The sequence below is a fragment of the Syngnathus leptorhynchus genome, chromosome 8 (assembly GCF_054491065.1).
Source record: "Syngnathus leptorhynchus isolate UIUO chromosome 8, UIUO_Slep, whole genome shotgun sequence".
NCBI lineage: Eukaryota > Metazoa > Chordata > Actinopteri > Syngnathiformes > Syngnathidae > Syngnathus > Syngnathus leptorhynchus.
In genome coordinates, this window is record NC_141202.1 from 5,714,881 (window position 1) to 5,731,823 (window position 16,943).

Genomic DNA, 16,943 nt, shown 5'->3' on the forward strand with positions numbered 1-16,943 from the left:
GCCATTACATTGACAAGATAACCGATTAAACCTCGTCGTCATCAGCCACCTTCGTCCGTTATTTCCAATGTTCCCCACCCTGTTGATGCCTTCCAATCAAACAGCAGATCCACCACTTATGAGACATCAGTCGTAAGTCAAGAGGTCATCCTTTTAGCCCCTATCGCTGCGATCCAACCCTCCATCTACCCGTCGTATACAGCTTTCACGTGTGAGGAATTCATCTTCTTGTCTTCTATCTATTCTTTTTTCCCATCTTCGCTGTCACCCTTTAGGAGGCATTTATGAGTGGATTGATTACGTCAAGCCATATTTATAGAGATGTGAAAAAGCAGGAACATTTGAAGGGTGGGAAAGACTAAGGCGTGGAGAATGTGGTTATCAGGTGTATATATAGGATTGCCCATCAGAACAATTGAGCCCGGTGAACTGTATTTTGAGATGAAAAATGGACAGCGCTTTTCAATTTTGCGCACTTTGGCAAAATTTTGTAAGATACAGATATAGTTGCGTACAATTGACAAGATTCAAAGATCTCAAGGAACTTGCCCATAATAATAATAATAATAATAATAATAATAATAATAATAATAATAATAACATATTCAAATAAAAAACTTAAATTGTTTGTTTAAACCTTCCTGTGTTGATGCACTGACTTACTGGATCAAATAACTGATAGGGTCTAGCAAAAAAAAAAAATGATGATAATAAATGAGAGAAAAGAATATATATTGCTGCATTGCCAGTCAGCGTTCTGGGAACAGCAGCTAGCTGTAAGAAAGCCAAATCCACAGCCACTCCTACGTTTCGTGAGCGGAGTTTTCTCATTTCCCAGCTTGTACCGGGATATTACGACCAGTCACGCCTCACCGATTGGCTTTTTGTCCTTCTCAGGGGCTGATAGTAATTTTTATCTACCAATGATAGCCATGCTTCCTGCCCTGAGCCCACCCTCCCTGGAGACTCATGTAAAGCGGATAGAAACAGCAAGACAATTCCATCCCTCAGCGCCTCCATCTCACACACATCTTTCTATAAGGCTATTAGATGCTTAGAGAGAGGAGACCACAGCATTCCATTTCGACACAATAAAGGTTGAACATCACTGACATTTAACAATTTGACTCAGTTATGGATTTTTATTTGTGCCCCTTGTATGGTGTCTTTTCTCAATAACTTTATCAATTTTTGTCATTTACAAGTCACTCTGTGTGCAGCATCCATTTATTGAAATGAAAATGTGTCTGTATTTTCATGCATTAAGATGAACGTATTTGTTTAGGAAGTTGTGGGGATCGGCAACTAGTTTAGTTTTCATTCATGGAATAATTATAACTGCCTTAAAAAAAAATGCATGAACTTTCACCCCAAAACTAATAAAAAGAGAGTTCAGGGTTTTCAGTAAGATTTTTATTGTGTTACCATTAATATTTATAGATATATGAAAATATAATTTCATTCGTACCTGAGGCTAGAAATTAAAGCAAGTTTGTTGTCTAAAATGCGTGATCATTGCAAACAGGCGATTACAAATAGCCAGACACCTTATTTTTGCTTGATTTCTGTCTTTGAGGCTCCTTCTTGACAAACAGTCTATAGTGTTGTTGTTCAATGAAGAAACAATGGAGTGTATTGTATGTGGAACTTCAAAACCCGATGCAGGGTCACAATTTTCTGTTGAAGTGTGCAATGTAGATGTGCAATGTTCATTCGCTTGATGTTCGATGAAGAGTCTCCATCTGTATTTATTCGTGATCGCCTACTCAAGTTGTGTGTTAATATTTAACGAATGCAACTTAAGCTGATCAAAAACGACCAAAGAAATTGGCACTGTTTGAGGAGCGGGAGACATCACTATTGCTTTAATTTTGTATTTTGTTTTAATTCAGGTCACTCAGTTCGTCTTTTGGGCCAGAAGAAAGATGGAGGCCGGAGGCTAGGGGGAGCCAGACTTGACCTTCCCAAGATAAGGAAAAACCCTCTAATTGAAATCATCTCCATTAACACAGGGTAAGACACAAATGATATACAGTAGAATATTATCCAGCAACCTTGATTTGAGTTTGTATGTAATTTACAACTTGACAGAACATAAATTACACATGTATCTATTATGAGCAGTTTACTTTATCTCTGTTATGTAACCTCTTAAGTAGTTATTATATTATCCTTAGTTGAAATGTGGAATATTAGAAAACCACACGTTTACAGTGTTAACAATAATAGCAGTGTATTAAAAAACAAAGTGAAAAGCTCAGAATCATTATAATAGCTGCATTGCATCAAAGACATTGCAAATTGCATTACAAATTAAAACATGAAGAAAAATGTGTACCGAAAAAAAAACTAATGATGGTGTTCACAAATAGCAGTCCCTGCTAATATTTTAATTAGTTTTTTTTCTTATGTTGCTACATAGACGTTGCTTTACCGGACTTAATTTCTCTAGAAGTATGGGCTTGAAAAATGTCTTGCAATCTAATTGCTAAAACAGAAATTTATTTAAAATGGTAATTTATGACAATTTGACTAAAAAACAGGTCTGCAGCCACGCTCATATCACAACATTTTATGAGCTAATTTCATGTTGCGACAAACCATGTCCTGTATTCTCAGTGGGCTACTTAAAAAAGGGTTCGTTCAGACTAATTCCTCTGTGCTTGACCTTCACTGATGGCAATCTAGAAGCCATTCCTGTGCATATCTTCAGTGTCCGTACATTCATGATGTCCATCACGAAGCAATGAACTACCGATTGTAGCCACAATGCTTGCTTTGATTTCTTCAGCTTTTGTTCCGCCACTTTTGTCTTGTATACAAGCATCACATAATTCCTTTGTTTGACATGTTCTGTAAAGATTTTTTCCACAGTTTAGTGGTCTTGTAACTTCATGCACTAACTACATATTTATTTTCACATCCATTATAACAGAACATGAGGACTAGGGTACTCTTACCTGCCCTTGGGTTCTGGGCTTAAATGTATTACTGCCCAAACACAAGATGAGCGAGACATTGTTGTTATTAAGAGTGTGACATTGATGCAGCACATGAAATTTTTCCTTCTACAGCACATTACTATAAATGTCATACTTTATGTAATGTATAATGTTAGCGCTTGAGTCGTGTTGAATGTTGCTGTTTTTGCTTTCTGTTGTATGTATGTATGTATGTATGTCTTTATTTTTTAAGGGGTCACATAAGCAACAAGCAAATCCTCTTGTGTTTTTGTTATTTTATACTGGAAGTCTTTCAGTAGGCTGTTGGATAAAGTGAATAGTTGCTGCAAATCCTTACTGAACATCTGCTTTTGTGTAATTTGGTCAGTCATTGGTGTCCCTAATTTGACCAGGCTTCGCTGATATAAAATTATATGTGAGAGGGACAGTGTGTTCTTTATGTGCTCTGTTTTTAGATAATCCATTTTAAATCCTCTTCTGAAGTAGTGACATCATTGGTGACATTTGTTAGCAGACAAAACAAGAGAGATCTTTGTGCAACGCGCAAATGCAGAGCAGACCCAACTCCTGCTGCCTCCTGCCTCAAAAGAGAATGTTGGAAAGATGACAAGAGGCATTAGAGGACTTTTTTCTTTTGGACAAACGTTAGATTGAAGCCTTGCTCTGTCATAAAACATTCATTTTCATCCATAGTTTCATGTTAATGTCAAAACGTTATTATAAATTGCATTTATGTTCTCATACAACTGGTACACTAAAGTTTTTATGCAAGTACATCAAAGCCATTTTGTGAAAAAAATAATTTAAAAAAAACTAACTCATAGACATCCAGAGTTGGAGGTCTTGGGTACGGAGATGATGGAGGCAGTGTTTTGGCAGGTTGAAACCGATGTTAAGTAGACCGAGGTGTTGAAAAGATGTTGTTAGCTTCTTGGTCAGCTGGTGGACAGTGCGTGTATGTGTGTGTGTGTGCACGTGCACGTGTGCGTGCGTTTTGCCAGTATCAACAAAAGTCACTTTGTGAGCAAGCTGAATTGGGATGCTTTAGCATCATAAACCAGGAATTTACTGCCACTCAGACAGAATGGGTCATTAAATGTGTGTGTGTGTTGTGTGTTGCTGTTTGTTTGTGTGAACCATTGCCAATGAACTCCAGGCATTAAAAAAAGCCATTTGTTCCACTGTTACAGCTCATTTCATTTCATTATGTGTCCCTTCCCTTCTCTCTATTTAGTTACATTTCTGGTAGTTATGATCTCTCACATTGCCATTACAATGCTCATGTTTTGCTTGATCTTCTGCCTTTTACAGCAAACCAATAACTTGCCATTATTTGTGTCCTCCAGGCACGCAAGTAGATATGCGTGCAGGATATTTTCTCCATTTGACTAAAGGCAGTTGCTTCGGTGAACTTCCACGATGTTCTGTTTTAGACTCTGCAGTATTCTTAGGGTGAAAAAAAATAAGGCAAGGCCTTTCCTCTGATTTCCTTCTGGCCGCCATAACTTCTTCGTCAACTCTCCGGGTGGACAAAGAACAATAATGGGTCTTATCAACCTTGCCGCTGACCTTAACATAGATTTGTGTTAAGCATTGTGACCAAGGTGTAACAGTAACAGTTTTAGCCAGCTGAGAGGGGTAAGTTTGGGGTCAGAGACATGGACATGTAGAGGAAAAACAATATACTGACTCGGAGGGGCCAGGGTTAAAACTCCCCTTGAAACAACAGCCACCACACTAATGTTTTCTCTGTCAGCGTTAGAATTATTACCTTGAAAAAACAACAACAAAAAAACTGAAGTAATTGAAAATTTGACACTTTGACCTGATATGTTGCAGAGGTATTGCTTGCTATCTTTTTAGCTATTGTGTCACAAGTCAGTCAGATAATAGAAAGGTTCTGGATTTTTACACACAATAGAGTAGAAATTCCATATTGTAAAGTTTTCATATTTGTACATGCCATAATTTGTATTACTTTTGAGATACATTACTGCATACTAATAATCTTATCAATGTGAGATCATCAAGGGGTAGACATTAAATGTCTTTTAATGTCTTTCTACTCAATTTCAACATGTAAACTGCACTGAACTAATACATTTGTAGAGATGATCCCCTTCTTTCAGTTTTATTTTCTTTATATTTTTTTGTTTTTTGTTTATATGGTACTTGAAAAGTTGTTTCAAAAGCATTCATAAACTACTGCTCGATACTTCAGTTGTACCATATGTATTTGTTTGTCACTCCTCATTGCCATTCTCTTTTCTTTTTGGTCTGCTGTATCGTAAAGTGTCAGACAAAGCCAAGGCCAAGAAGAAACACTGCACTGACATTCTTTAGAAATGAAGGAACTCATGTCAGCGTTTTTTCATGACAAAAAAAAGACTCTTCATAAAAATTTGACAAACTGTAAAGGGGTGTTTACACAATCGTCTCTTGTGTGAGAGATTGACAATGCATCCATGCAGGATGTCAGCAAAACACACTACAATTGGCACTCTAGCATATTTTCTATCACACATGCACAAAGAAACCCACAAACACATTTTTATTTATTTATTTTCACACAACACCAATACACCAATGTAGATTCTGTCACACACCTCCACCTCCTCTGGCTGTGCCCCGCAGTGGCCTTCCTGATGTTTATCAAACCAATGTATGGGTAGTTTTCAGCTCCACTGGTCTGAACATATTATTCCATTTCCCTCTTTCCCACTGTTTAACACACAAACACACAAATGCATGTTTGACACACACACACACACACGCACACGCACACACAAATGACTCTTGCTCCCTCAGTCTCCAGGAGACCAGGAGGGCCTGTGCTCCCTGCAGTAAATCCAAAAGATTGATGTGTCTCCTTGGACAAAATGAGATTGTATGTCATTACAAGACATTACGCTACAGAACCCCCGAGTAACCGAATTAACACCAGCATGTCACAGGAAAGCACACTTTGCGTACACACACACATTCACACAACAGATTGTGTCTCAGAGTATTTGAATATACCAGGTTTTCCATGTTTCCCTTCCAAGTGTTGAAATTTCCCCAGTGAACTGAATGTCGTAAACTTGTTAATTTGACGTCAGCACTCCCTTGTCGAGTTAACTTCTGCAACTTTGGAAGTCACTATGGAATCGATAGTGGTGGTTGTCTTCCTGTGTTCATCTTGAAGACTGACTGTAATTTCTTACTTATTATGGCCCAAGTGGTGAGTCGACAGCAGACAGTGAGGCTCTGATCATTTTGATGGGTGGCTCTCCCAGAAGGGAATGAATTTTGTGGATGAATGTATGCCTCGACTTACATCCACAGGTGTGAAGGTATCAAGTAATATTCAGTGAATATAAAGCTGCTTACATAGCTTTTCTCCAACTTACCTAAGTGGAAGCGAACATCATCATAAAGTATATAGGAAGGCAAGTCTCATCACATAAAGACGAAACTCACGTGTCCTATAAAAATAAATAAATAAATAAAAACTAAAAATGTTTCCCTCTGTCAAAACAGAGACACGGTAAATCACAGGAAATCACTTACTATTGTATTTCTGGTGCCATGGTAACATATTTTGCCAGTAATGTTACCATTCTGTAGTGTAATCATACAAAAACCACGGTAATTTCAAAAAATGGTGCACAAAACCATTTTTGTCCTGTAACAATGACCTGACTGATCTAGTAAAAACAGTCTCGAGGTCTGCCTACAGTCAAAACAAGAAGTTATGAAAACACTCAGAGGTCCCATGTTGACATGAGGTTGTGGTCTCATACACACATCTTGCGCGTGCTCTCAATCTGCGAGCCAAAACAACAATCTAGACTTCTGTAGTTGGCAAATGTCTCTAAGGTCATTTTGTGACCTTTTGTCAAATTAACAAGCAGTAGTTTCACTTGGTAGAGTGATGAAATCCACGTACAAAGGCTTGATTGAATAAATCGTTTGCTATGCTGTAGTTGACATGCACAAAATGCAGAAAGGCAGTTGGCTCAGGATCTGTGCGTGTATACAGATTCAACAAAAGCAAACACCCACATTCTATTATGGGCAACTGTGAGGGAACCTTGTGAATGTTTATTTCTCAGCATTCATACCTTGACCAGAGATAGTTATTGGCAAAAGAGAAAACAACTCAGCGGGGCCACATATTTTTATTATCTTATTAACCGCGTGGGTTTTGAACAAGCTTGCATATATTTCCGACGTATTAATGATAACTCCGTTAATGACTTCGATGGTAGGAACACTTTAATTAGTGGCCTTATATGCAAATTCTCCATGCAACAACCAGGCTCATGTCCTCGCGCAAAAATGATTTAAACTGCCAACCATTCTCAATATAATAATAATCCACTTTCCCACCATATGGCTTCATTGTTGAGTATGCAATATTCTTTGACTCCTGACTTTGAATTGCGGTGGCTAACTACTTGCAAAGCATAGCTTTGTTCGCCCATCGAAAGGCAGTTTAAGGTTCTGTTTGCTCATTGACCAACTCCGCCCTATCTCAGCGTGAATAATACATGCACTAAATAACCCTTCTTTACAATTGAAAGACTCGCCGATTTGCCCAGCAGCCTAAGCTTTGTTGCTACCGGTAATTGCATTCTCACACTGGCATAGTGCAAACCCCGTCAGCAGACTGAGACACACACACACACGGCCCAATTTGTTTATGCATGGAGCAGTTTTCTAATTAATGTGCAAAACCTAAGTGCTTATCATTGAGAAAACCTTTTCCTGCTTAACTGTCTCCAAGTCTGTGTCTTTAAGATGCCGCACAAGGGAGTCCCTCTAAAGGAAACTGCGTGTGTGAGAATGTGTGTGCACATGTCAAGGGAGGTTTACAAATGTATAGAGGAACCACAGGGCTTTCTTTTTCAAGACTTGCAACACAATAGCGCTTTTAACACACACATATACAGACACATTTGTGCACACACCAACCATCCCCAGACACACTAGGGAGGAAGCCCCTCTCATTGTAACACATTGATGAACTACACAGTTGTGCTGCAGCTACCTCTGTGGTTTAATTAGCCAGTAGGAAACAGAAGGACTATAGTGAGAAACAAAGGATGAAATCAAATTGTTAAGGCGGTAAACAATATACAAGCATTTATTTTTAGTGTCATTATGGAAGTTGACGATGTTATAGCTTTAAAATTAAAACCGGCTCTCGCTTGGGTCCAAGAAACTTCACTTCATGGCAAGCATGGGTATTTTTTATGGGGCATGCTGTGACACCGCTCCTCTGCGCCAACTTTTTTTTTTTTTGTGTGTGTCAGAGTGCTGACGAGTTGTCGCACATTGTTTGGTGTGATGGGGATGTGGAATCTGCTAATGCGTCGTGGTGATATTGGACAAATGCCCACCAACAGCGCACTGACAATGTCACATGCACACATTCGGGGAATTGATACGCACGCACACACACAATTATGCAAACACACACACACACACTGAAGCAAGTAGACCACTGTCTCTTGAGATTAATGTTGGTGTGATCCACTCAGCTGGGCCTGATCACATTAAGATGGATGGACCCCCTGGTGGTGGTGGCTGTGGTGAATGTCTGTGTGTGAGCGTTTGCAGAGTCCCATCTGTCTCTGTTTTCTCCACATCGGGGTTATGTGACCTAGCTGCCATCTTTAGTGCCCTCAACTGGGATAAGCAACGCACAGTGTGGCAGGGATAGACAGATTAAAACACAACTATTTTTCTCCTCAATTTTTTGCCTTTGGTGACATGCCTCTGTGCATGGAGTTTGTAGTTCTGAAGGCTTATTGATGCATTAATCTTTTAACTGCTTCCTAGAGTTCTCTTTCAAACAATAAATTAGAAAATTGTGATTTAAATGAACGGTAGATTATGGGTTTTGGTGTATCTTGAGATGGTGGTGATATTATTAAAATAAAAAAAAATCAAATGAAGAAATAGTCGCAAGCCAGTATTTCACTCTAGCAGTTGTGGCTTTGAGTTTATTTAACCTTAAATGACAGGAGTACAACTAATCTCAAATACAGAGTGGGATTCAAAAAGAAAAAAATTCTGAATTGTTCAAACAAATGCAACGCTTATTTGAACCAAATATTTCTGTGTCTCTGGGTCCAAGGCCAGTTTATGTGAAGCCATAGTACAATGCCTGTTGTTTTGTTTTTTCTCAGTAGCAGATAGAATAGTTTTCCCAAAGCACAGACTTTTTCTGCTTATTGATCATTAACTAGTTGTTTTGTCAAGGCGATTTATTCCACATAAAAATGAATTAGAAAAAACAGAAATCTTTTCAATATTTTTGTATAAAAGGCACACAGTGAAACAACAGAGGCTTCTTTCACTGAGAAACAAGGATGAGGTCAAACATTTGTCACAGTTTGATATTTTAGGGCATTTAGATGAACACTATTTTGCCATGCTCCAGCATATTTTATACCACATTAACAGTTTTTCCCACAAAAAATGTGTTTCATTGTGCCAAATTTATTATCCGACTTAAATCGATGAAATCCATAATTGATATTTTTGTGTTTTCCTCCAAGTAAGTGCTTCATTGTAAATAAATGTACAGTATTTTTGGTGTTATTTCAACATCCATTCACAAGACACATGTGGTCCTTATAAGGTGCACTTAAAACTATTTTAAGTGTGTCTTGTAGTCCTAAAAGTATGGAAGATTTTTTAGGCGTGACTAACCACTATAAAGACTGCTTTTCCATTTGTTAGATGCTGGACCTAATCCTCTCTCTACCTGCTTGTTCAGGTGCCTGAATGCATGTACCTATTGCAAGACCAAGCATGCCAGAGGAGACCTGGCCAGCTATCCTATTGAAGAGCTGCTTGAAAGAGCACGACAGTCTTTCCAAGGTGAGTTAAATATTTTTCACATATTTTCACATTGGTAATTGTTGATTTCACTTTGCGTGTGGCCCTCCTATCATGCGGCAAAGGTTTTTACTAACACATGTTGATGTTTTTTTTTTGTTCTTGCTTTGTGGGTCCATCCATTTGGCTTGATTTGATGCCAGATGAACAGCTGCTGTGCCCTGGCATCTGTTTCTTAAGTGTAGACTCCCAGCTTCCCTGCCGCACAGCAGGCAATGGTTCGAAAAGACCCCCAGGCGGGTCAGTCAAGGGCAAATCTACCTATTGACATTACAGATCCTGATTTTAGTGGATTATTGTGAACAGTGGCTACAATGCCTAGTCAATCTGGCTTTTGCATATAAAGCTGTTTTTTTTTCTTTTTTTGGAAGACTTACCACAATTATGGTACACAGGATTTTTTGGGGGTGGGGCAATACTGTATTTGGTCAGAGGTAACAGATGTAAAGATCTGGCTCAGCTCTAGTCCATTCCGCTGTTTGATGGAGGTCAGGCCTTTATGTGCATAAGTCACAGAAAACATACTCAAATATGGCTTAACTGGATCCCCAAAGTTGGAAATATAAGATTCAGCGATAACTAAGGAGCATGCCCCGACTCTTGATTGATTCATTGATTAAATGGTTATCTAGCCATCTGTCTGTCCATCTCTCCAACGAACCACCCAATCAATCCATCCATCCATCCATCCATCCATCCATCCATCCATCCATCCATCCATCCATCCATCCATCCATCCATCCATCCATCCATCCATCCATCCATCCATCCATTCATCCATCCACCCATCCATCCACTCATCCATCCACTCTAAGTGCTTATTCTGTGGAGTGTGGAAGGAGCCTGAACCCTATCCCAAGTGTCCTCATTGAATGATGGCATGTCAAGAACAAGAACAGTGAAAAGGCATGTTTTTGCTCTACGGGAGGAAGCCATGTAGTGTACTGTGAAAGACTAGCACAAGCAGAACACGCAAACTCTGCACATAATGGCCGCAACCCATATTGGAACTTGAGACCTTTTTGCAGCCAACTACAGTATCCAGAACTCTTTAAAACAACTGCATGCACAATATTGCCCAAGGGTGGCCATTCAAGGGCGAATTCACCAGCTGGCGAGGCCTTGGTGTTGGTGTGTGCGTGCACTCATGTAAGATAGAAGACACTGCTGGTTGTAGATCTCATGCCCTTTTCACTTTGCATAGTTGAGAGACACATGTAGCATTCTGGAAAGTGTTTTTTTACGACTTTGTTGTACATTGTTTTGTTGCTTGAAAATATATTCTCATTTGCCAAATGTTCACTTTTGTAGATGATTTTCGTACAAATGCTATTGTAATGTAACATGTTCAAGAGAAACACGTTTCATAAAACACTAGGCAGGAAGCTTAGTTTGTCGGTGAGATTATGTATGACTGATCCGTTATAACAGGAAACATGATAGCAAGTGGCGGTTGTTGTTTTCAAAATACAAAAAGGGGAAGCTGAAGGTTGTGGCCCCCTTTAAAAAAACAGTGGATGTACCACAGACAAGATGTTTTTAGGTCCACAACATACGATCCTCAGGACCTATAATTCATGTTTAAATCCAAACATGAGATCACACTTAAATGTTTCCTTTCATCCATGTGTCTCTGAAAACTGATTTAATTCTTTGCATTGTGATCATTTCACACAAACACACGTACAGACTGGCAAGTGTGATAAGCAGGTTTCGTTTTGGGCATAATTGCTCCTTGCACCCTTTAGCCATCTAATCAAAATGCTCCCTTTTAGAAATATCTTTTTATTCAACATATCATGCACCACATTTATAAACCGAAGACCCTTTGTTCAGTTTGAAATTATATCACTGTTAAACGAAATGCCCCTCTTTTTGCTTTGACTCTCACTTTAATTGCTATTCGTTTTCTTTTTTAAACCAAATCGAAATGACCATAATAAAACCCACAATTAGATTTGCTATTTGATGGTGAATAGGAACATGTAACTAGAAATATGAGTGGTAATTCTCATTGACCAGTCAGCCAGCTTTGGGAGTTGATTGGTTCATCTTGGGTAACTTTGAAAGGATTTATGAGATGTAGTCTATAGCTTCATTGTGTTTATGAAATTGATTTGATGTGATAAAATGATTCTTGGACAGATAAGACACATTGTCAATAAATGTAAAACACAGTGCCAAACTTCCTCAACATCAAGCCATCTTCCTTGTGCCCTCACTTTATAATCTGTATTTTGTTTCAATTTTGTTTTGACTCCCAAACTTTCTAATGGATAAAATGAATTCGATCAATGTGAACCAATCAAAGGTCAAACAGCCTCTTGGCTTTTGCTTTCCTGTGACAATCAATACCCAATGTGCCTACGTTTGATATTCCTTATTCTGTCATTTCCACATGACTGAATGATCAGTTTCAAACAGCAAGATCGGCACGTTTATTCCGTTGGCATCAGCTGGATGGCATTTGACAGATAGCCTCTGATAGATATGTGGGCAAGCTCACTGCTTAGCTGCAACATCTGTGACAGGTGTCAGCTCTTGTTTACCTCCGCCGCTGCTGTAACGTGACACTTGGGCAGACAGGGCTGCCAAGGTTTGCCAGGAACAATCCAGCACGGGTCAGTGGTTCCACCAGTTTTATTGGTAGCACTGACTTTTTGATGAGTGGAGTAACGCGCCTGAAGTACACAAGGGTTATTTACCCTGTGAGTAGATCCAATCATTGGAATGCCGTGGTTAAGGCTGAAAAGAGTGGTGGATTCATAGCACGCATAGCTTTATTTTTACCTCATTCACTGCCATTGACAGCTATAGACGTCAAATATATATTTTAACTGTGCTGGCAGTGAAAGAGTTAATAATAGGATGAGCAGTTCTGAGAAATGTGTCTTGTATTGATGTGTAGATGACAAATTGGAAAAAAATTAAATATTGACACAGTAGCGGCATTGATCGTGGTTGAGTCACCACTATGTACCGCCTTGTTTGAAATAACATGGAAATCTGCTGCGCTTGCTAAATAAATTCTGGCCAAAGTCATTATCCTCTGGTAAAGCTCTCATGGATGAGCTAAAATTGATTTCTGGATAGAAGTGCTTTCAGACTGAGATGCTGTTATTTTTAAGCAGGAAAGTCTCCCTGTGTGTGCTCGGCCACGCTTAGATATATAGTTTCGGCTCCAGCAACAGTTTTTCATTATGTGGCTCTTGTACAGCCACTGAATTCTCAACCACAAACTCAGAGCAGAGTTCACATGTATGCCACCCCGACTTGTAGAAACATTTCCCGACTTCTTTTTTTGCAAATCTTTGCAGCTTGATGTATTCAGAATGGAGACAATAGTGCACTTGGAGGACATTTTCTCTCGAAAGAATATAAACGGTTATGGTGAGTCCCAGACAAAAATGGTTAAAGATTCCAATTGGAGATTGACATATTATTGGATAAATTGAAAATTAAGATTGCAAAGAGTTTGTGGAATTGAATGATGATTAACATGCATATTCAACAAATTACATCTAAACACATGCACTACTTCATTTTAGTCAGCAGAGACTTTGTTGATCAAGTCACAACTTTTGCATTCTAAAGAGCCAATTGTTCAATACAAGAACGATGACATCATCAATGGGAAGTTGACTTCCATGCAGACTTCCTCTGTGGCACAACCTTTCCCAGCATTCTACTCGGTAGCACACGGGCATCGAGGGAGATTCTGTCATACCATGAAAACTTTGATTTGTAAAGTGACAATTAATTGATAAATTGGGGATGACCACTTGAGAAAAAAAGAGTCAAATGCTCATCTGTAATTTGATAATTCTGAAAGACCTGAATTAAAAACCTTAACATGATGCTTTTATGTCCTGCATAAAATCTCAAACATCCATTTTCCCATTTATATTTCTGTTGTATTTGTGCAGTCACTTCCACACACACCAGAACCACTCAACCCAATCTTAACTTTGTTTTAAAACGTTATGTCCTCTGTCAAACTGTTCTCACAATACTCTGCGTCCAAACATTTGTCCCTACCATGATAGAAAGCCATACACACTTTACCCAGGCACTCTCTTGAGGCCCGATTTGGACACACGGGTGTTGTCTCACCTCTACCACAGCGTATTATGCATGGCCATGGTGCTTAACGTGTGATTGTGTGGGGGTGTATGCACGTGTGTGTGTGTGTGTGTGTGTGTGTGTGTGTGTGTGTGCACGTATGTGTGCACGTGTGTGCACGTACGTGTGCACGTACGTGTGCGTGCGTGCGTGTGTATGGTTAGTCGATTGTTAGTGCTAGATCAAGATGACATTTATTTTTTACTCCTCTGCTTTTGTTTACACAGTTTCATTTTAAAGTTCAGCCAAAGTATCGTTGTATTTGATTTGTTTCTCTCTGAATTCTTCTTTGACCTCCTTTCAATCGCTCCATAGGCTGGACAAAAAGGCAACAGAGGGTGGTGTTTGCGCGCGTGGCTTTGTGTGTCTGTGTGCGTGCCTGTCCTAGTGTGTGCATGTAGTGTGTTGTCCTGTGATTAAGTGCCAAGCTGGCAGCAGAGTGGAGTGAATAGGGGGCCCCTTTCACACAAAGAGAGCAAGGGATCGAGACAGCACACACTTGCACACTTTGGCCCATGCCAGACTCCAGGCCACCAACTGCACACCTGGCATGCTACTATTATGTCACCAATGTGTGCTTGTGTATATGTGCATATGCAATGTGTGTGAGTGTTATTGTGTGAATGAAGCAGACGCCATCTGCTCTGTCCTCTGTGAACTTGGGTCCACACCTTATTTTCTTTCCTCTGTCGTTTTTCCATAGTTAGTGGATTGCATTACGTTGTTCATGATCCACCTTCCTTTTAAACAACTTCATTTTTTCATTTTTCTTTTCAAAAGTGTAACTACAATATCACTTTTTTTAAGTACTGTAATATTAGATAAACTACCTTGTGAATTTCTCACTTCTTTTAAAATTAATGACATGTTTTATCAATTTTCTCGGCATTTTATTGTCCTCCTAAAACAAGGGAGGGCATTGAGGCTGACTCCTCTGTGGGGGAGGGTAGAGCAGTTGTACATTCAATCAATAGGTGGCACTACAACACTTACGTTTAAGCTCAGACCATGTGCTCAACCACCGAACTTATTTATTGTCTGTAAGGCCTTACACGCTTCGGAAGAGTCGGTTGGTGCCTGTTAAAATGTTTAACTCCTCTCAATCCTCTGACTCATATTTGGCTCTCCCCCCATGATAGCACCACTGTCATTCTGTGTGTGCGTGTGTGCATTTCCGATTTGCAAGATGTTAGGCACACAATTGTGTTCTGATTTATATGCGATAGCAACTTACTGGCAGTTTTTCTGTCGTTGTCATTTTAAGCCCCAAATGGGTTTAAAAAGAGTAGTTGAATACCTTTCTTGTTTTTGCAGATTAGTTGAGTTTTGGTTGCATTTCCATGTTAAAAAGAAAAAAAAGGTTTCATGGCTATAGTGTAAGACTGTAAGTCAACAAATTGCATAACATTGTCACTTGATTACATCATGATAATGACGATGTACTGTTGCATAGTCAATAGACGTGCAAAAACACACACGCACACGTACACAAACACACGTGTTGCACTGTACTGAATTCTGTATTAATGATGTCTATATTTCATGCCACAATTTATTTTCATTTCCTGTTTGCCAGCACGCCCTTCTGCACTGCTTCACGGTCTTTCAGGCTTGATTCCCTTCATGTCACAAGATCGCCGATGTAATTTAATCTTGAACTTGAAATTTTATTCTCTTTTGAGCTTAGCTTTTTTCCCTCCCGTTTAGCTTTTCCCCCCCCCCCTCCCTTTTGTCAGATGGTTTTATGTCCTCAGGCAACACAAGGAAGTTTTACACTCTGCCCTGACTGGTTCGTACACAGTCACTCTCCTATTGAAGATAAGAGACTACACGACTACAAGGTTGTTTCCATAAACCCATTGAGTCACACATGAGTGAAAAAAAAATGTACAAATGGCTCAAGTCCTCAACTTTGTGTGTGCTTTGAAGTTGAGACCTGCAGTTTGCCAGGCTGAAGAAGGGGAGATTAATTGGCCTGTTTAATCTACACAAGTTGTTGTCTGAACCCTTTCAGCCTTTTGGTTGTGTGTCACTAACCAAATCCTTATTGATACCTACGAGTTCTGCTCTGTGGCACATATCTGTTCTTTACTTTTCTCAAAAGCTTCAGATCTGAGGAGGTAGCTGATAGAAAGCATTCATCTTCAGTCATTCACACAGAAAATTATTATTTGTCATTTTTTGGACTGCACTAATCAAAGTTGAAGTGCTTTAAAGAGGCAAAGTAGTCAAAAGCAGTGCACTCATTGCCAGCAGGCGCATAAACGACTCATTAAAGACTCGCTAATTAAAAGTCTTAATAGGTTGTAACATTCAAAGAAATAACACATCTAAAGAAATACTGGGCTGTGTTTAACCTGGTTTTAATAATTATTGTTTCAATATATTTTTGGGGTTATTTTCTGACTGTGCAAACCAATAGAAAAAAAAAAAGAGGGCATTCAAAAATGTTGGGTGCAACTCAACGATCACAACGTTTTTAGACTAGTGCACTGGGCAGTTGATAATAAAGAGATTGATTTGTTTTTGCAGAGTAACATCATTCATTAAAAAAAAAAAAATTGACTATTTGATAAAGTAATGTGGGTAATTGGATGCTAACTTTAGCCTGAGTGATAACCGGGTAGTGCCTTTGTCTGTCTCTGGGAACAATGCTTGTAAGAATTCAAATTCAGTGGAGCCGTTTGAAATCCACCAAAATTTGGGGTTGAAATAGCACATCTCTAAGCGCTGAAATGTAGAGATGCCGGTCTGATGATTCAATACTGTCAAGGTGTCCTTGAGAAAAACATCATCCCCACGTTCTAGCTCTAAAGGTGCAGCCGCTTTCACTCTGACATCTCCTGATTAATTGGCATATTCTGTGTTGTACACTGGAAACTGTGCCCGGAATTCTCTCATCCTGACATCTGACACACCCACCGCCCCTAACCTGGAATTTTTATGGAATTATTTTCCAGCCCA

General features: G+C 39.3%; 1 protein-coding gene across 3 annotated transcripts in view; it reads left to right on the top strand.

Moving 5' to 3' along the window:
- The window catches only part of cdkal1 (CDK5 regulatory subunit associated protein 1-like 1), a 127,399-nt gene that overhangs the window by 42,651 nt on the left and 67,805 nt on the right, over positions 1 to 16,943 (top strand). For all 3 annotated transcript variants that reach the window (XM_085919163.1, XM_085919164.1, XM_085919162.1), the window contains 2 exons: positions 1,893 to 2,013; positions 9,736 to 9,839. In XM_085919163.1, the coding sequence (XP_085775289.1) occupies positions 1,893 to 2,013; positions 9,736 to 9,839 (225 nt within the window). The remainder of the gene's footprint in view (positions 1 to 1,892; positions 2,014 to 9,735; positions 9,840 to 16,943) is intronic.